The sequence below is a fragment of the Oncorhynchus mykiss genome, chromosome 2, assembly GCF_013265735.2.
Source record: "Oncorhynchus mykiss isolate Arlee chromosome 2, USDA_OmykA_1.1, whole genome shotgun sequence".
NCBI lineage: Eukaryota > Metazoa > Chordata > Actinopteri > Salmoniformes > Salmonidae > Oncorhynchus > Oncorhynchus mykiss.
This window is the reverse complement of record NC_048566.1, coordinates 103280323-103301731: the sequence shown is the minus strand read 5'-3', so window position 1 is coordinate 103301731 and position 21409 is coordinate 103280323. Positions and strand designations below refer to the sequence as shown.

Below are 21409 nucleotides of genomic sequence, written 5' to 3'. Positions count from 1 at the left end.
ACTCCAACACCATCATTAAGTTTACTGACGACACTGGTGATAGGCCTGATCACCGACAACAATGAGACAGCCTATAGGGAGGTCAGAGACCTGGCAGTGTGGTGCCAGGACAACAACCTGTCCCTCAACGTGATCTAGACAAAGGAACGGATCTTGGACTACAGGAGAAGGAGGGCTGATCACGCCCCCATTCTTATCAACGGGGCTGTAGTGGAGCAGGTTGAGAGCTTCAAGTTCCTTGGTGTCCACATCACCAACAAACTATTATGGTCCAAACGCACCAAGACAGTCATGAAGAGGTCACTGCAACACCTTTCCCCCTCAGCAGACTGAAAAGATTTGTCATGGGTCCCCAGATCCTCAAAAGGTTCTACAGCTGCACCATCGAGGGCATCCTGAGCAGGTGGCATCACCCCCTTGTATGACAACTGCTTGGCATCTGACCACAAGGCGCTACAGTGCTTACGGCCCAGTTCATCACTGGGGCCAAGCTTCCTGCCAGGACCTCTATCAGGCGGTGTGAGAAGGCCCTATTCTATCAGGCGGTGTCAAATCAAATCAAATTTTATTTGTCACACACATGGTTAGCAGATGTTAATGCGAGTGTAGCGAAATGCTTGTGCTTCCAGTTCCGACAATGCAGTAATAACAAGTAATCTAGCTAACAATTCCAAAACTACTGTCTTGTACACAAGTGTAAGGGGATAAATAATATGTACATAAAGATATATGAATGAGTGATGGTACAGAGCGGCATAGGCAAGATACAGTAGATGGTATCGAGTACAGTATATACATATGAGATGAGTATGTAAACAAAGTGGCATTGTTTAAAGTGGCTAGTGATACATGTATTACATAAAGATGGCAAGATGCAGTAGATGGTATGGAGTACAGTATATACATATGAGATGAGTAATGTAGGGTATGTAAACAAGATGCAGTAGATGGTACAGAGTACAGTATATACATATGAGATGAATAATGTAGGGTATGTAAACGGCCACGTCAGAGGAAGGCCCTAAAAATTGTCACCCAACCCCGCGCAGTGACTCGGTTCCGCCACCCCCTGTACATATATAGCCTCGTTATTGTTATTTTGTTGTTACTTTTTTTTACTTTATTTATTAAATATTTTCTAAACTATTTATTGAACTGCATTTTTAAGGGCTTGTATAAGTAAGCATTTTACTGTCATTTTATTTGAATGTCTTTCTTATGTAACACATGTATCACTAGCCACTTTGTTTACATACTCATCTCATATGTATATACTGTACTCTATACCATCTACTGTATCTTGCCTATGCTGCTCTGTACCATCACTCATTCATATATCCTTATGTACATATTCTTTATCCCTTTACACTTGTGTACAAGACAGTAGTTTTGGAATTGTTAGTTAGATTACTTGTTATTACTGCATTGTCGGAACTAGAAGCACAAGCATTTCGCTACACTCGCATTAACATCTGCTAACCATGTGTATGTGACAAATAAAATTTGATTTGATTTTCTCTGTTTGTCCTGTAGGTCCTGTGCTGTGCTGGTTCTAACGTGGCCGTGGATAACCTGGTTGAGCGCCTGGCTAAGGCCAAAGCTAAGGTCCTGAGACTGGGCCACCCTGCCCGCCTGCTAGAGTCCATTCAGAAACACTCGCTAGACGCCGTCCTCGCTCACAGTGACAACACCAACATCATCGCCGACATACGCAAAGACATCGACAAAGCTTTTGTAAGTATTGATCATATGATTATATATGTGGCGTCAATGATAATCACATCTTTATGCGAGTATGATGTATTTCCAGTAGGGCCGTTAGGACAGTAGGGCAGTTAGGACAGTAGGGCTACATTAGGGCAGTTAGGACAGTAGGGCAGTTAGGACAGTAGGGCTACAACATGGTCTCTAATTATTTGACTGGTAAATGATGATAACAGATATTTTGGTATCAGAAATTACTGTAACACAGTACCAGTCAAAAGTTTGGACACATCGACTCATTCCAGGGTTTTTCTTTATTTTTGCTATTTTCTACATTGTAGGATAATAGTGAAGACATCACAACTATGAAATAACACATATGGAATCATGTAGTAACCAAAAAAGTGTTAATCCAAATATATTTTATATTTGAGATTCTTCAAAGTAGCCACCCTTTTCCTTGATGACAGCTTTACACACTTTTTATTTTTATTTGTGAAAGACTTTTTGACTCAGACATTTAAGGTAATTTTCTCCTTGTATTTTTCATAATGTATTGGAAGACTTCTAGGTTTGATATTGTTGTGTTTTGTCAATGTATGGTGAAGATGGGGATGAAGAAGATGAATGACAAACGAGATCGGATCCACCTGAAGAGGGAGGTAGGAGAGCTGAGGAAAGAGCTGAGGACCAGGGAAGCTACAGCCATTGCTGAGGTCCTCAAACGTGCTGATGTTGTTCTAGCCACTAACACAGGTGAGTGATGGTGGATATCAACAGTTGTTCATTAGGACACACACTATAAAACGTTTCAAAATTGTTTTGCAACATAAAAGGAAAATGTGCATTTCTGAGTCCTGGTAGCCCCTTCCTATTTCAGTCCGTTTTCTTCCCTTTGGTGCCTAATGAACACAACCCTATGTCTCCGTTTTGACTGGATGGTGTCCTAGTGAACAGTTAATATTACCTGTCTGTGTTGTCTGCAGGTGCTAATGATGGTGGCCCTCTGAAGAACCTACCTGTAGACCATTTTGACTGGGTGGTGATCGATGAGTGTGCCCAGGCGTTGGAGAGCTCCTGCTGGATCGCTCTGCTCCGAGGCAGGAAGTGTATCCTGGCTGGAGATTACAAGCAGCTGCCACCCACCATCAAGTCTCACACGTAAATATCAGCTCTTCTTATTGGTCCCACCAACAAAGATATATGTTGCTCTGTGTATAGTCAGTGGAATTGGACACATTTTGATTTTTTGGGGAGACCATTGGGGTGCATGTAGATAAGGAATAAGATTGGGCATAAAACGGAACCTTGAGGGCTTAAAATGAAAGGTGTCTCATCTTCCTGGGATGATAAAAAATATATCTGGGACGACTTGGGAGTTACATTGTGTTGTTTAAGTGTTCCCTTTATTTATTTGAGCAGTGTATATCTGGGACAGTTCAGGGACAATCAACTCCATTTTTTTTTTTAAAGCAACAAAGATGATGCCACAGATCAGAACGTTTAGCTTAAAGTGTTGATAAACTATTATTGCTTCGTATTAAAGCGCAGCAATGCCCACAATGCTTTGCGCAAATGTTCTAAAATGCAACTTGCGGAAAAACACAGTTCTCAAAGAGTACCGCACATGATAGCAGTTTAATGAGACCGAGATGACATTTGTTAGAAATGTAGAGGAAATATCTGAAGATGCAACAACTAGCATGGGTTGCCTTTGGCTGCTGGATATTGAAAGAACGTTGATTTGTAAACCAATAGAACATGAGAGAAAAACTGTTTTTAATCGCAGGAAATGTAAATACAGTCATTCCCTCAGCATTTATATGGTCGGATTTTGGCTAGGTTTCTTTGAAACCAGGATTTTGGCTAGGTTACTTTGAAACCAGGATTTTGGCTAGGCTACTTTGAAACCAGGATTTTGGCTAGGCTACTTTGAAACCAGGATTTTGAAACCAGGATTTTGGCTAGGTTACTTTGAAACCAGGATTTTGGCTAGGCTACTTTGAAACCAGGATTTTGGCTAGGCTACTTTGAAACCAGGATTTTGGCTAGGCTACTTTGAAACCAGGATTTTGGCTAGGCTACTTTGAAACCAGGATTTTGGCTAGGCTACTTTGAAACCAGGATTTTGGCTAGGCTACTTTGAAACAAGGTAAGACATGCCTCATAAAATGGCATAAAACATCCAGGTTGAAAACAATTACGTTAATGGTTAGATAGTTTCAAAGTGCTGACTGGCTCATCTCAGAAGGTGGGTAATGTGCTCTGTCTGGCCTTCTGTCCGTTCTTGTGAACGAACCGTGCCTCGACTATGTCAACAGAATCTGCAGTATCGATGCACTGAGTCTACAACCAACAGGACCCTGAACAGTTTCTACCACCAAGCCATAAGATTGATAAGTGGTAAACCAATAGCTACCCAGACAAACTATTTAACAATCTGCATTGACCCTTTTTTGCAAATATGTTAGATTATCACATTTGCTGCTGTTACTGTTTATCCTGTTGCCTAGTCAGTTTATCGCTATCAATACGTACATATTTACGTAAATTACCTGGTACCCCTGCACATTGACTCAGTACTGGTACCCTGTGTATATAGCCAAGTTATTACCTGGTACCCCTGCACATTGACTCAGTACTGGTACCCTGTGTACATAGCCAAGTTATTACCTGGTACCCAGTGTATATAATAGCCAAGTTATTACCTGGTACCCAGTGTATATAATAGCCAAGTTATTACCTGGTACCCAGTGTATATAATAGCCAAGTTATTACCTGGTACCCAGTGTATATAATAGCCAAGTTATTACCTGGTACCCAGTGTATATAATAGCCAAGTTATTACCTGGTACCCCGTGTATGCAGCCACGTTATTTATAAGCTAGTTATTCTCAAGCCCTGCTTGGGGCTCCACAGGTGATGGTAGTGGGTTCTGACTGTCCCCAGTCATACCTGCCATGTAAATAGTTCCATAGATCCATGTGTCATTCCTTGCTCGTGTCTTTTTACTTTTTGCCATATTTAAAATGGATACTTGGATTTCAATCAATACTATTTTTTTCTCATCCAGGGCTGCATCTAAAGGCCTGTCTGTCAGCCTGATGGAGAGGTTGATCCTGAAGTATGGCGACTCCGTAGTCAGGATGCTGACAGTGCAGTACCGTATGAACAGTAACATCATGACCTGGGCCTCAGAACAGATGTACCAGGGTCAACTCGTCGCACACAGCTCAGTGGAGAAACACCTGCTCAAGTAACAACGGACTCCTCTTGGCTACGTTTACACCGGCAGCCCAATTCAGGTTCTTTTTGCCCAAGTATTGGCATCTGGTCAGATTTGGTCAAAAGATCAATAATTAGTCAAAGGATCAGAATTCGGCTGCCTGTGTAAAACACAGCCCATTTATCTCACATCAAATGAGTAGACATTTTAATGAGGGTTTAGGATCAGGGTAGGGTTCAATTCCATTTGAAATCAGTGAGGTCTGTAATTAAACTGGAAGTCCAATTTGGACTTTCATTCTAGACTTTCAGTTAATTCCTGGATTGAAATGGAATTGACCCCAAACCCTGTAAGGAACCCAGTTCTAACATGGCTCTTTCCCCTGAACAGAGATCTCCCAGGAGTAGCCAGTGTTGAAGAGACCAGCACCCCTCTCCTCCTCATAGACACAGCAGGCTGTGGACTTAGTGAGATGGAGGTGGCAGACGAACAGTCCAAAGGAAACCAAGGTCGGCTTTCTAAATGATATGATGAGGTGTCCTATTTCCTGTTGGTTGTTGTTTTTATGTTGTGAGCATGTTTATTTTATTTTTACTACTACCAAACCAAAATGTCCCCTAGCTCAACACAATATGACCTAGTCTAAACTAAGAGGAAACTCACTCGGGTATGTTGTCTTCTTAGGACTCGTGTGAGGTGCTGACATCTAATAAACTAATTGTGATGAACTCGTCTTCTGACAAACAGGTGAGGTGGACATTGTGGAACTGCACATCAAAGCGTTGACTGAAGCTGGGGTGAAACCTAAAGACATCGCTGTTATTGCCCCTTACAATCTGCAGGTGAGTCAGGGCTGCTTTCTGCACTATTGAACTTTTAGCTACATTTTTTTGTGGAGATCAGTTGAGTTTTCCAGAGCCCAGTAAGCCTTGATCTGAAACGTTTGTGACAGAAGGTGCAGAGGCTGTTTATGTTCTTGTCTGTGTTTAGGTGGATCTCCTGCGTCAGCGTCTCTCAGCGAGACATCCTGATCTGGAGATCAAGTCTGTAGACGGCTTCCAGGGTAGAGAGAAGGAGGCTGTGGTGCTGACCTTGGTCAGATCTAACAGGAAAGGTAAACTAGTGTTTGTTTTTGTGTGTGTGTGTGTGTCGCCAAATTTCTACCAATGTGCTGATGTACTAAGTTCCATCTCTCCTTCAGGTGAGATAGGGTTCTTAGCTGAAGACCGGAGGATCAACGTGGCGGTGACTCGAGCCAGACGTCACCTGGCCCTGGTGTGTGACACGCAGACCGTCCAGACCCACGGCTTCCTCAAGACCCTCATCGATCACATGACCCAGCACGGCGACGTACGCACCGCCTTTGAGTACCTGCAGGTAGGTTAATATCCTTTTGGGATCAATAACGTATCAGTTAATCAATGGAATGTGTTTGTAGTCCTCGCCATTTAAACGTACTTGTTTTGCTATCGATATCGGCAATACTTGCCTAAAAAATACTGTATCCCATATCGGCATAATATCCACAAATACATTGCCTTCATAAAGAATTCATACCCCTTGAATTATTCCACATTTTGTTGTGTTACAGCCTAAATTCAAAATGGATGAAATATTATATTTTTTTCTGATACATCTACACCCATGATGACAAAGTGAAAACATCCTGCTGTCAGATCCAAGGCTCTTCATAGAACAGTTATGTTGTTGTTGTGGGCTACTGTAGACTAGGGCTGTAGTCTAGGGCTGTAGTCTAGGGCTGTAGTCTAGGGCTGTGGTCTAGGGCTGTAGTCTAGGGCTGTAGACTAGGGCTGTAGACTAGGGCTGTAGTCTAGGGCTGTAGTCTAGGGCTGTAGTCTAGGGCTGTAGACTAGGGCTGTAGACTAGGGCTGTAGACTAGGGCTGTAGACTAGGGCTGTAGTCTAGGGCTGTAGACTAGGGCTGTAGACTAGGGCTGTAGACTAGGGCTGTAGTCTAGGGCTGTAGTCTAGGGCTGTAGACTAGGGCTGTAGACTAGGGCTGTAGACTAGGGCTGTAGACTAGGGCTGTAGTCTAGGGCTGTAGACTAGGGCTGTAGTCTAGGGCTGTAGTCTAGGGCTGTAGACTAGGGCTGTAGACTAGGGCTGTGGTCTAGGGCTGTGGTCTAGGGCTGTGGTCTAGGGCTGTAGACTAGGGCTGTAGTCTAGGGCTGTAGTCTAGGGCTGTAGTCTAGGGCTGTAGTCTAGGGCTGTAGACTAGGGCTGTAGACTAGGGCTGTGGTCTAGGGCTGTAGACTAGGGCTGTAGACTAGGGCTGTAGACTAGGGCTGTGGTCTAGGGCTGTGGTCTAGGGCCGTGGTCTAGGGCTGTAGACTAGGGCTGTACATGTTACGCTCCGTCCGCTAATACCAGATTATTAACTGGAAGTAGTTTTCTATTCATCGCTCTCGGGTAAATCCCCAAGTGGTTTCCTTCTTCCCTGGCAACTGAGTTAGGAAGGACGCCTGTAGTGACTGGGCCATATTACTGCCATATTGATACACCATCCAAAGTGTAATTAATAACTGCACCATGCTCAAAGGGATATTCAATGTCTGCTTTTATTTTATTTTTTTTAATTTTACCCATCAACCAATAGGTGCCCTTCTTTACAAGGCAGTGGAAAACCTCCCTGGTCTTTGTGGTTGAATCTGTGTTTGAAATTCACTGCTCGACTGAGAGACCTTACATATAATTGTATGTGTGGGGTACAGAGATGAGGTAGTTATCTTAAACACAATTTCACACATGTCCATGAAACTTTACTATGTAACATGTTAAGCATATTTTTACTCCTGAACTTATTTAGGCTTGTCACAACAAAGGGGTTGAATACATATTGACTCAAGACATTTCAGCTTTTCACTTTTAATGAATCAAACATAATTCCACTTTGACATTATTGACATTATGGGTATTGTGTGTAGGCCAGTGACAAAACATCTCAACTTAATTTAAATTTCAGGCTGTAACACAATAACATTTTGAGAAAGTCAAGGGACTGTGTATATATACTGAACAAAAATATATCAATTAAACATGCAACAATTTTTAAGATTTTACTGAGTTTACATTTCATATAAGGAAATCAGTCAATTGAAATAAATAAATTAGGCCCTAATCTATAGATTTTACATGACTGGGCAGAGACACAGCCATGGGTGGGACTGGGAGAGCATAGGCCCACCCACTGGGGAGCCAGGCCCCACCCACCGCAGAGCCAGGCCCAGACAATTATAATTATTTACGGAGAGTTTCATCAGATATCCGGGTGGCTGGTCTCAGACGATCCCGCAGATGAAGAAGCCAGATGTGGAGGTCCTGGGACAAGGAAGCGGATACAGCCTCAATTAGCCTAGTTAGCTAGCTTAATTAGCTTCTGCAGGTTTGATGCAGTCAAGACGGGTACTACATCATCACATTACAATGATAAATAACAAAGCCATGTCTGCTATAGCTCGAGTCGGCTTGGTTGGTTGGTTGCTGTCTCTCATCTGTGTAATTCGCTCACACGCACAGTAGCCCCTTCTAGAGTGTCATCTTCTCCCTCACGCTTGATCAGCTCCGGTTGCTTAAAAATGTCATTTTCTGCTGCTTCCCTCACTTGGATCAGACCGGGTCTGGATCCGACCAGACCTATTCGGAACGGGTCTAGTTGTACTCAGGTCTGTTCAGAACTGGTCTCTATTTTAACTATTTTATTTATGTATATCGGGTCATGTTGGGAAAGCCCCAGTTCTATTTCAGAACGGTCTTTGGACCGGTGAAGGCCTCTAAAGCCTATGCTTACAAAGCCTCCTGGCTAACGTCGACTACCATTCTTACTTACTTGCTTCCCCCCTGCATTATGGCAGTAATATGGCCCATTCCTATTTTCAGATCCTGGAGTTGGAGGGAGTGAAGTGTTAGGTTCTAAATAACCAGAGTTAAAAAAAACTCACGGACGATTAGTAAAGCTCAAACCAAGTTTATTCACCCACTGGGTCACACAGCTGCATAAGACAAAGACATATTTACACAAGCACTGGTATTTAAACCTTCCTCCTATGCTGAGTCTCCTCCTTTCACATCTGGACAGCCAATAGATCTCTGTTGCTAGGCAGGACTTTAGTGATGCCTGTTCTTTCTCACGTCATCTGACCTCGACTCCTCCCCCAACTCACGTCTGTCCCGTTGACTTGAACCAGACTGTGGCCCCTTTCCACAGGATCCCCGATGTCTAACAATAACATGTCCTGACATAATGTAAAACGTTCTGCATTCCCCTCTCTCCCTCAGGGACATGAATAAGGATATTTCAAGTTCAGAAATCATCAGAAGGAAATGGTTTAGTGTGCAGCCCCATGAGCACTTGGCTGTGACAACCCCCGGGGCGAGGGACTTTGGCACAGGTCTGAGTGACCAGTGTGCCCACACACAGTCTCTGTGGTTCATGTGAGCCCCCAAATGAGCGGTCTCCAGCTCAACGCTTTTCATTCCTGGGAATAAGATTCAATTACGAATCACCCCTGTGTGTTACAACAGCGAGGGTCTGTTTTTCAGAGCTGTCTGTCCCATTCCCATTGTCGCCAGGACCTATGACCGGTCGGTAGGGTAACCTCCATGATAACTTTCTTTCCCTGGGTACCCAGAGTGGGCCGGGCTTTAGGCTTTAGGCGCCCTCCATGAGAAGCCTGTATGGATATAAGTGGCAAGCAATGTTGAGCCAAGGTAAAGGAATTGTTCCTTTTCAGGCGGGATTATATTTCTCCATAGTATGTTGTACGTAGGCTGACTGAATGAAAGGGAACGTAACGTTATGACTAACTACTGTTTTCTGAAGGAGGGAAACGTGGTACAACACTTGTATAGCCCCGTACCACCTATTCCTGAGCTCGGTGAAGAGCGGTTTGAAATGGAAGGAATGAATCCGAACCTCACACTTATCACCTGTGGAAGGCAGGGCTTCTAGTGAGGCGCGGATTTCATTGGCCTTGTCAGGCACAACTCCCCATAGTATGTTGCACCTCGTTTGCCTCCTTGAGGGAACAGTAGTTATAGTCATAATGTTACGACATTAAACTATAAAATATCGCAATCGATTTGGGCAATGCTAGCCTAAAATATATATATCGATTTAGGCAATGCTAGCCTAAAATATATCTATCGATTTAGGCAATGCTAGCCTAAAATATATCTATCGATTTAGGCTATGCTAGCCTAAAATATATCTATCGATTTAGGCAATGCTAGCCTAAAAACTAGTGTTATCCATATGGGCAATACTAGCCTGAGAAATAAATTGGTATAAATCGAAACTGAAAGTATCATCCATCCCTACCTACAGGACATTGTGCCCCAGAACTACACCAGAGACCACCGAGATACCAAGTCTAACAACACTAAAGCTACCGCTAGCAACTCCGCCTCCAACAAGCAGAAGGGCAGAGGCCAGGCTGGGAGCAAGGTGGAGCCAGGACACAAGAGGACCTCTGGGGGTAACAAGACCCAGGGAGGAGAGCCCCAGACAGGTTCAGGTATAACAATAAGAACAAGTTTAACGGTTTGGGGAGGCTGGTTTTGCCAGAACCAGATTAAGCTTAGTCCTAGACTAAAAATCAAGTTCAATGGAAAATCTCAATTGAAAATAGTTGTTTTATTCCAGGTTTAATCTAATGCTGTGGTAGTGTTACAGAAATATACACACAACTGAAATTTAAACAAAAGTTGACATGTTCACATTGATTGAAATGACACAGATCCCGGCACACACAGCCAAGCCAGACGTTCCACCCCCACAGAGGAGGAGCAGAGACTGACACAGATAAAATACCTGGAGATCAAGAACCAGGTGGAGTGGTTTCTCCAGGACCCAGACCAGACGGAGCTACGGTTTCCCTCGACCCTCAACTCCCACGACCGCCTGCTCGTACACCAGGTACATAGTACTTTGTGTTTTTATTAAGTTGTTGATGCAAGCACGCTAACTTCTACCACTACCATTTTCAAATTATTCTGGACAGCTCAAACAAGCACACACTTTTTCTTCAGCAAAGTTTATTTTTGTAGTTGTACATTATCAACTTGTGGTGAGGTGTTTGCATAAGCCTATCTTGTGTTTCTGTTCCTCACCTGCACTTTGATGTTGTGCTTTGTTTTTCCTGTTGCAAATAAATAAAACTTAAAAACTAAATTTGTAAAACAGGTTGCAGAGGAGCTGGGCCTGAACCATGAGAGCCAGGGAGAGGGAAAGGATAGATGCATCACTGTCTCCAGACCCCCAACAGGGTCTAACGAGGCTGGGGAAGAAGAGGAGCAACAAGCCCAAGAACCATCAGCCGTCCGGGAGGAAGAGAGTGTTACAGGGCCTCCTGTAGGGCAACCGGCAGCAGATCTCAAGACTTTACATCTGGAACGAATGAGACGGGAGCAGAAGAAGAGGGAGCAGAAGATGGAGCAGGAGAAGCATCTAGATACCATCCGTACAGCAGGACAGACTCAGACTGCTAAGAAGACCAAGGCAAAAGGTTAGTGTAAAAAATGATCAAATTAGCAGTCAAAAATGATGATTAAAACCGTATTCCTTTATGATCAACAGCTCACTCTAATTGCCTGTTTTTTATTTTTGATCCGCCGATATACAGTACCAGTCAAAAGTTTGGACACAGCTACTCATTCAAGGGTTTTTCTTTATTGTGACTATTTATTTAAATTGTAGAATAATAGTGAAAACATCAAAGTTATTAAATAACACATATGGAATCATGTAGTAACCAAAAAAGTGCTAAACAAAAATATATTTGAGATTCTTCAAAGTAGCCACCCTTTGCCTGGATGACATTTCTACACACTCTTGGCATTCTCTCAACCAGCTTCATGAGGTAGTCACCTGGAATGCATTTCAGTTAACAGGTGTGCCTTGTTAAAAGTTCATTTGTAGAGTTTCTTTCCTTAACTTCTTATGGTATAGGGGACGGTTGCGTCCCACTTGGGAAAAAAACAGGGAAAATGCAGCGCGGCAAATTCAAAAAATTATATAAAAATCCAACTTTCATTAAATCACACATGCAAGATACTCAATTAAAGCTACACTCGTTGTGAATCCAGCCAACATATCAGATTTTAAAAAGCTTTTCGGCGAAAGCATAAGAAGCTATTATCTGATGATAGCACAATGTCAACAAAGAGAGTAGTATATTTAAACCCTGCAGGCGCTACACAAAATGCAGAAATAAAATATATATCATGCCTTACCTTTGACAAGCTTCTTTTGTTGGCACTCCAATATGTCCCAGAAACATCACAATTGGTCCTTTTGTTCGATTAATTCCGTTAATTATATCCAAATGTCCATTTAAAAAACGCAACGTCACTACAAAATATTTCAAAAGTTGCCTATAAACTTTGCCAAAATATTTCAAACTACTTCTGTAACTTTAGGTATTTTTTACCTCTTGGAACTACCCATCCCGGATCCGGGAGAATTGTCATCAACTACACTAATTAGCATAGCGCAACGGTCAAAAAAATATTACTAGAAAATATTCACATTCATGAAATCACAAGTGAAATTTAGTGAAACACAGCTTAGCCTTTTGTTAATCACCCTGTCATCTCAGATTTTGAAATTATGCTTTACAGCCAAAGCAAGACAAGCATTTGTGTAAGTTTATCGATAGCCTAGCATAGCATTATGTCCAGCTAGGAGCAGGAAGCTTGGTCACAAATCAGAAAAGCAAATGTTCCTTTTGTTCAATAAAGATTATTTTTATACCCAAAATACCTCCGTTTGTTGGTCACGTTATGTTGAGAAATCCACCGGAAATAGCGGTCACACCAACGCCGAAAAAAAAATCCAAATTATATTCATAATATCGACAGAAACATGGCAAACGTTTTTTATAATCAATCCTCAAGGTGTTTTCAAATATCTATTCGATAATATATCAACCCGGGACAATTTGCTTTTCAGTAGGAGCGAGAGGAACAATGACTACCTCTGTCTTTTACGCAAGAATGACTCAGAGCCCTCAGCTGGCCACTTACACAATGTAGTCGTTTACGCTCATTCTTCAACATATAGGCGTGAAACTACGTCAAAATGCTGTAGACACCTTAGGGAATACGTAGAAAAAGGAATCTGGTTGATATCCCTTTCAATGGCCAATAGGGGTGCATAGGAACACAACGGTTTCAAACATGAGTCACTTCCTGATTGGATTTTTTCTTAGGCTTTCGCCTGCCAATATCAGTTCTGTTATACTCACAGACAATATTTTTACAGTTTTGTAAACATTAGTGTTTTCTATCCTAAGCTGTCAATTATATGCATATTCTAGCATCTGGTCCTGAGAAATAGGCCGTTTACTTTGGGCACGTTATTTTTCCAAAAATGAAAATAGTGCCCCCTAGCTTCAAGAGGTTCGTTAATAATCGATCAAATTGTAGATGGGGCGATCTGTTTTTAATACAGGAAGTAGACAAACCATGCTCCTTTTTACATCTTGCGCAACTCTCAATAGTGTAACGTTGTTCCTGGATGTGCTTCTTCTTCGTTGCACAAAGGAATAACCTCAACCTAATTCTAAAGACTGGTGACATCCAGTGGAAGCGGTAGGAACTGAAAATAGGTTCCTATGAAATATCCCATGGCAATGACAACTCAGGGAACAGTCAGAGGCAAAAAATGAATCATCTGAACAGTTAGTCCTCTGGGTTTTGCCTGCTACATAAGTTCTGTTATATTCACAGACATGATTCAAACCGTTTTAGAAACTTCAGAGTGTTTTCTATCCACATCTACTAATAATATGCATATCTTATATTCCTGGCATGAGTAGCAGGAAGTTGAAATTGGGCATGTTATTTATCCAAAAATGACAATGCTGCCCCCTATACCTCAAGAGGTTAATGTGTTTAAGCCAATCAGTTGTGTTGTGACAAGGTATACAGAAGACAGCCCTATTTGGTAAAAGTCCAAGTCCATATTATGGCAAGAACAGCTCAAATAAGCAAAGAGAAATTACATTCCATCATTACTTTCACTTCATTACATGAAGTCAGTCATTACAAAACATTTCAAGAACTTTGAAAGTTCCTTCAAGTGCAGTCGCAAAAACCATCAAGCGCTATGATGAAACTGGCTCTCATGAGGACCGCCACAGGAAAGGAAGACCCAGAGTTACCTCTGCTGCAGAGGATAAGTTCATTGGAGTTACCAGCCTCAGAAATTGCAGCCCAAATAAATGTTTCAGTCAGTTCCAGTAACAGACACATCTCAACATCAACTGTTCAGAGGAGACTGTGTGAATCAGGCCTTCATGGTCAAATTGCTGCAAAGAAACCACTACTAAAGGACACCAATAATAAGAAGAGACTTGCTTGGGCCAAGAAACACGAGCAATGGACATTAGACCGGTGAAAATCTGTCCTTTGGTCTGTGTCTTTGAGAGACGCAGGGTAGGTGAACAGATGATCTCTGCATGTGTGGTTCCCACTGTGGAGGAGGAGGGGGGATGGTGTGGGGGTGCTTTGCGGATGACACTGTCTGTCATTTATTTAGAATTCAAGGCACACTTAACCAGCATGGCTACCACAGCATTCTGCAGCAATACGCCATCCCATCTGGTTTGCGCTTAGTGGGACTATCAATTGTTTTTCAACAGGACAATGACCCAACACACCTCCAGGCTGTGTCAGGGCTATTTGACCAAGGAGGAGAGTGATGGAGTGCTGCATCAGATGACCTGGCCTCCACAATCACCCGACCTCAACCCAATTGAGATGGTTTGGGATGAGTTCTGTAACAGCTCTGAATTTATCTGAACCGTCTCAGTGCCTCTCCCTCCAATAGGACGCTTCCCCTTTAATTACCAATTAAATAGCCAGCCTCAGCTGCGCAAAAGTGGGATTGTGATGGAGACTCGAATGAGGATGTGTTCAACCCTCAGTTACGAAGCTCTTTACTCTGTTTGTTTTCTTGCATTTAATAGCTTTTAAAGGGACTGCACCTCTCCGTTGTTCTTCCTTTCTCCACTGGAGATCTGTTGGCGTATTGTCTGACTGACCGACTGACTACAACCTTTTTGTGTACGGTATTTCATTTGTTTTGATGTGATGTATACCGTGATGATTTATGTAGTTGAGGACTTATTAAGATTTTATATGCTTTATGGTTGTGTGGTAAAATAATTGATATTTTGATTGTATGATTGAGACTGGGTTTATGCTACACTTATATGAACGGACAAACATTGTGTGACTAAGGTCACTTGAGTTCCCTGAAGTCCTTTTCCAGGCTGGACTTTTAGGCCCGAGGTAGAGGACATTTCTGGAGGAACCAGAGCTCATTATGTGTTATATTATTATGCGTTTGTGATCATTTATGTTGGTAATACAACCCACGCAAAAGAATAGTTGTTTGACGTTATTTCCAATGTTTTAAGAGTTTATGAAAAGTGTTTTTCCCTCCTGACTTTTACATGAGTCCTTTGTGTTGGTGTAGACTTGACGGGACTCATTCCCTCCCAAACCAGAAGGAGAAACCAATATTTTTTCTGGTAGGCACAACCTACCTGGCATCCCTATAAACAATAACCTCAAGTCAAAACCGTTACAGTTTGACCGCAGAGTGAAGGAAAAGCAGCCAAGAAGTGCTCAGCATATGTGGGAACTCCTTCAAGACTGTTGGAAAAGCATTCCAGGTGAAGCTGGTTGAGAGAATGCAAAGAGTGTGCAAAGCTGTCATCAAGGCAAAGGGTGGCTACTTTGAAGAATATCAAATATAAAAAAAATTGGGGGTTACTACATGATTCCATATGTGTTATTTCATAGTTTTGATGCCTTTACTATTATTCTACAAACAAATTATTCTACAAACTTTTGACCGGTACAGTATCTGTTTCTCTCCTCTAGGAAAGACCAAAAAGACCAAAGCGGGGGCCTGTGAGATCGCTGCGGCTGCGACGGCGGCTGATGATTTTGACACCCTAATAGATGCTGTGGTGAAGGCAGAACGCGTCTGTAGTTTTGTCAAGTGTAAAACGTTGGTAATTCATCTGGGACAACTCTGTCTGTTCTGCAACAGACAATACTGCCTCGGTCACCACATACCTGAGGTAAGACACATTGTTTCTAGATCAAATCATTTTCTGACTGTATTACCCTCATTGTATTATGTTCCACTGTATAGTAAACATTTGCATGTTTAGCTGTCAGAGTAAATCAAGACGTCTATTTTCTTGTAAGTCCAATGCAGCCATTTTTATCAAATCATTTCTGGTTAACAATTTAAGTAACTTACTGTGATTTTGTTTTTGAATTAAAATGGCCCAAAGACACACAATGTCTTCTTAGCAAAATGCAAATTTTCAAGCAGGAATTTGGCTAGGACAGTCTGGAAGTGGGCTGAGAGAGGGGCCTAATTGGAGGAGCCTACTGGGAGGGATAAGTAACCTGGAAACTAGCTCTTATTGGCAGAGAAGAAAGCAAACTCTCTAAAATGAGCTCTTATTGGCAGAGAAGAAAGCAAACTCTCTAAAACTAGCTCTTTGTTGTTCTGTTAACTGATACCGCCTGGTGATGTCACCAGAACCTCCAGGCAGTCTTTTCAAACAGCTCTTACACTAAAAGTGCATTATCATAACTTTCACAATATTATTCCAACATTATAGCGTGGAAAAATATATATATAAAACACAGCAAAATGGCGTTTTGGACTGCGCTGCCCCTTTTTAAAGGACAGATCACTAAACTAAATCTGCGAGTTACATTTGTTTTCCGTTTGACATCCCTAATTTGTTGTAACTCTTATCTACCAGTGGTCACTTTCAGGCATATTTTGTATTTAGTGGACTGATTTAATTTAGTTTCACATTTTTGGAAAGGTTATTTTCTTTGACTGTGTTGCCATGACTCTGTGACTGTGTTGCCATGACTCTGTGACTGTGTTGCGACGACTCTGTGACTGTGTTGCCATGACTCTGTGACTGTGTTGCCATGACTCTGTGACTGTGTTGCCATGACTCTGTGACTGTGTTGCCATGACTCTGTGACTGTGTTGCCATGACTCTGTGACTGTGTTGCCATGACTCTGTGACTGTGTTGCCATGACTCTGTGACTGTGTTGCCATGACTCTGTGACTGTGTTGCGACGACTCTGTGACTGTGTTGCCATGACTCTGTGACTGTGTTGCGACGACTCTGTGACTGTGTGGCGACGACTCTGTGACTGTGTTGCCATGACTCTGTGACTGTGTTGCCATGACTCTGTGACTGTGTGGCGACGACTCTGTGACTGTGTTGCGACGACTCTGTGACTGTGTTGCGACGACTCTGTGACTGTGTGGCGACGACTCTGTGACTGTGTGGCGACGACTCTGTGACTGTGTTGCCATGACTCTGTGACTGTGTTGCCATGACTCTGTGACTGTGTTGCGACGACTCTGTGACTGTGTTGCCATGACTCTGTGACTGTGTTGCCATGACTCTGTGACTGTGTTGCCATGACTCTGTGACTGTGTTGCGACGACTCTGTGACTGTGTTGCGACGACTCTGTGACTGTGTTGCGATGACTCTGTGACTGTGTTGCGACGACTCTGTGACTGTGTTGCGACGACTCTGTGACTGTGTTGCCATGACTCTGTGACTGTGTTGCGACGACTCTGTGACTGTGTTGCGACGACTCTGTGACTGTGTTGCCATGACTCTGTGACTGTGTTGCCATGACTCTGTGACTGTGTTGCCATGACTCTGTGACTGTGTTGCCATGACTCTGTGACTGTGTTGCCATGACTCTGTGACTGTGTTGCGACGACTCTGTGACTGTGTTGCGACGACTCTGTGACTGTGTTGCGACGACTCTGTGACTGTGTTGCCATGACTCTGTGACTGTGTTGCCATGACTCTGTGACTGTGTTGCGACGACTCTGTGACTGTGTTGCGACGACTCTGTGACTGTGTTGCCATGACTCTGTGACTGTGTTGCCATGACTCTGTGACTGTGTTGCCATGACTCTGTGACTGTGTTGCGACGACTCTGTGACTGTGTTGCCATGACTCTGTGACTGTGTTGCGACGACTCTGTGACTGTGTTGCGACGACTCTGTGACTGTGTTGCGACGACTCTGTGACTGTGTTGCGACGACTCTGTGACTGTGTGGCGACGACTCTGTGACTGTGTTGCGACGACTCTGTGACTGTGTGGCGACGACTCTGTGACTGTGTTGCGACGACTCTGTGACTGTGTTGCGACGACTCTGTGACTGTGTTGCGACGACTCTGTGACTGTGTTGTAACTCCTCCAGGTCCATGGGTGTGGAGACCAAGCCAGGGCCAATGCCAGGATGAGGATCAGTAAAGAAGGGGTTCTGTATGCTGGTAGTGGACACAAGGACAAGTCTGTAGATCCTAACAAGAAGGCCTATCTACACAGGAAGCTGGACTCCAAACTCAAAGACATGGAAAAGCAACGGAAGACCAAACCCAAAGAGAGTGACAATAATTGACCTTTGACCCTTTTAATTCCAGTTTGTCAGTGACTGTAAGCTCTGAGGAATGACCCTTTGTGGACTGAATAGATATAATTATTAAACAGATTACTGCTAAATTATTTCAACCGGTCTGTCAATATCTTGTGTTTTAATATAGTATATAACTCAATACGTCTTATAGACACACATACTCACACATACAGAACATCACTTCCAGTGCTTTATTGTCCATTAACTCAAGAGAATGGAATTGTCTTTATGCTCGCAACCCAATCCCCCAAGACACACCCTGATGGACTGGAGGCAATTAGTCATCTGCAGTGCCGCAGTCCCTGAAAAAAATTGTAGGTGGTTAGTGCCTTGGTCATTGGCACAACGGCAGGGGACGGTGTCTAGGATGATGCCAGCAACCCTCCAGTTGCCAGTTCACTGCACCAGATTTTCCCATCTGATACTGGGATTCGTACGACAACTCTCTGGGTAGTGACCACTAGGCTACTTTAATATTATTACATTTTTCTAGAACTTTATCAATGGTTCTGATTTGATTATGGTTGACATTTGTCAGGTGCTACTAAAGTGTCCTTTAAAAAAAAAAAATTTGAAATGTATCTGATCATGTACTTCAGGCATGGGCAACTGGCAGCCCACCTTTTGTAGGCCCGTGGATCAATTTCCAAATTGTAAAAAAAATAAATGGAATTCAGTCGGGGTCTCAACCTACTAGTAGAGAACACATGGTGCCATTTAAATGGAATTCAGTCGGGCTCTCAACCTACTAGTAGAGAACACATGGTGCCATTTAAATGGAATTCAGTCGGGGTCTCAACCTACTAGTAGAGAACACATGGTGCCATTTAAATGGAATTCAGTCGGGGTCTCAACCTACTAGTAGAGAACACATGGTGCCATTTAAATGGAATTCAGTCGGGGTCTCAACCTACTAGTAGAGAACACATGGTGCCATTTAAATGGAATTCAGTCGGGGTCTCAACCTACTAGTAGAGAACACATGGTGCCATTTAAATGGACTTGTTCATCATCACTCAACTTGCCCAGAAATAATAGATTGGTTCAGGGACGCTGCATTGACCCATTGCCTCCAGGCCATCAGGGTGTGTTTCGGGGGATTGGGTTGTGAGCATAAAGACACATTTCCATTCGCTGTAAGTTAATGGACAAAGTGGAGGCCAGCAACATAGTTTCACTTGGGGCCTGAGCCTGGTTGCATAAAACATCTGAAGTGTTTAAGGAATCATTTCCCCTTACCTAAGGGAAGTGTTAAGTGGCGTTTCATAGAGCCCCTGTTAAGGGGCAGACTTAAGGGGTTTTATGCTAGTTTAAAGTAATGTAAAGCAGAAAGAACCTCTTGTTACCATGGAGATGACCTGAACATTTTATCAAAGAGCATTTATTTTTGGGAGATCACAAAATTGAACTTCTACATTCAAGACAGGAGAAACAAGTTGATTCATAAGATACTTTTTTAAATTATCTACTTTTAATCTCAATTGGTTTCTATTACTTTCTAGCACATCAAGCTAATTTACAGAGTAGGTAGCTAAGCTAGCCAGCTAGCTTCGTAGCCATGGATTGTGCTCCTTCCATTGTTTCACTAGGTAGCTATTTGCACAAATTCACCTTAAAACATTTTGTGCAACTGACTTAGTCAACCATAAAACAAAATTATTCATCACCTCATCGTTTCCCTTACAATTTCCTTCACTTTAAGTCAGTTGTACAAAACATTTTAACGTGAATTTCCCTCATAAATTAAGTGAAAAAGTTATGGGTGCCCATGAGGTCCCTTAACCGCTTCATTCAGTATGGATATCAATGTAAACCCCATTTGTGGAGGTGCCCAGGTTTCAATAGAAAAAACAACCACCAGCTAGGTAGCTAGCTTCTTAGCTAAACAATGGAAAGTGCACAATCCGTGGCTACAAAGCTAGCTAGCTGACTACTCTCTGTAAGCTAGCTTGACTTGCTAGAAAGGAATATACAATAAACAAGTAACTACAATAAACATGGTTTATTATCTTCTGAAGCAATTTGATTATCCTTGGTTTATTGTAGATGTAAACATTTTATACCACAAAATAAATACATTATTTAAGACATTAAGTCAGTTGCCATCTCCATGGTAACCAGATACTATTTCTGCCATACATGTGTAACCGATGTGAAATGGCTAGCTAGTTGGCGTGGTGCGCGCTAATAACGTTTCAATCGGTGACGTCACTCGCTCTGAGACCTTGAAGTAGTTGTAACGATGCTTCGTGGGTGTCAGTTGTTGATGTGTGCAGAGGGTCCCTGGTTCGAGCCCGGGGCGAGGGGACGGAAGCAATACTGTTACACATGCCTTCAAACTACCATAAAATCTTTAAATTATGCCCTTACCTGAGGAAATATGAGGGGCTCTATGCAACACCCTTAAACAATTCCCTTCGGTAAGGGAAAACTATTCCTTAAGGGAAATAGTAAAGATGTTTTATGCAACAGGGCCTTGACCTACAGTAGGTATAGATACAATTGAAGTTGGAAGTTTACATACACCTTAGCCAAATACATTTAAACTCAGTTTTTCCACAATTCCTGACATTTTAATACTCATAACAATTCCCTGTCTTAGGTCAGTTAGGATCACCACTTTATTTTAAGAATGTGAAATGTCAGAATAATAGTAGAGAGAATTATTTATTTCTAAGTTAACATACTAATTGAGTGTATTTGGTAGCATTGCCTTTAATTTGTTTAACTTGGGTCAAACGTTTCGGGTAGCCTTCCACAAGCTTCCCACAATAAGTTGGGTGAATTCTGGCCCATTCCTCCAGACAGAGCTGGTGTAACTGAGTCATATTTGTAGGCCTCCTTGCTCGCACACGCTTTTTTCAGTTCTGCTCACAAATGTTCTATAGGATTGAGGTCAGGGCTTTGTGATGGCCACTCCAACACCTTGACTTTGTTGTGCTTTAGCCATTTAGCCACAACT

At 42.6% G+C, this 21409-nt stretch overlaps 1 protein-coding gene across 1 annotated transcript in view; it reads left to right on the top strand.

Moving 5' to 3' along the window:
• Positions 1-18539, top strand: part of ighmbp2 (immunoglobulin mu DNA binding protein 2) — a 34162-nt gene extending 15623 nt beyond the window's left edge. Inside the window, exons 7-19 of the mRNA XM_021578827.2 lie at positions 1534-1734; positions 2313-2460; positions 2691-2865; positions 4778-4960; positions 5321-5439; positions 5678-5772; positions 5921-6044; positions 6132-6307; positions 10274-10463; positions 10686-10864; positions 11132-11453; positions 15841-16043; positions 18232-18539. Of these exons, the coding sequence (XP_021434502.2) occupies positions 1534-1734; positions 2313-2460; positions 2691-2865; positions 4778-4960; positions 5321-5439; positions 5678-5772; positions 5921-6044; positions 6132-6307; positions 10274-10463; positions 10686-10864; positions 11132-11453; positions 15841-16043; positions 18232-18432 (2316 nt within the window). The 3' untranslated portion in view covers positions 18433-18539. The remainder of the gene's footprint in view (positions 1-1533; positions 1735-2312; positions 2461-2690; positions 2866-4777; positions 4961-5320; positions 5440-5677; positions 5773-5920; positions 6045-6131; positions 6308-10273; positions 10464-10685; positions 10865-11131; positions 11454-15840; positions 16044-18231) is intronic.
• The last annotated feature ends 2870 nt before the right edge of the window (positions 18540-21409 follow it).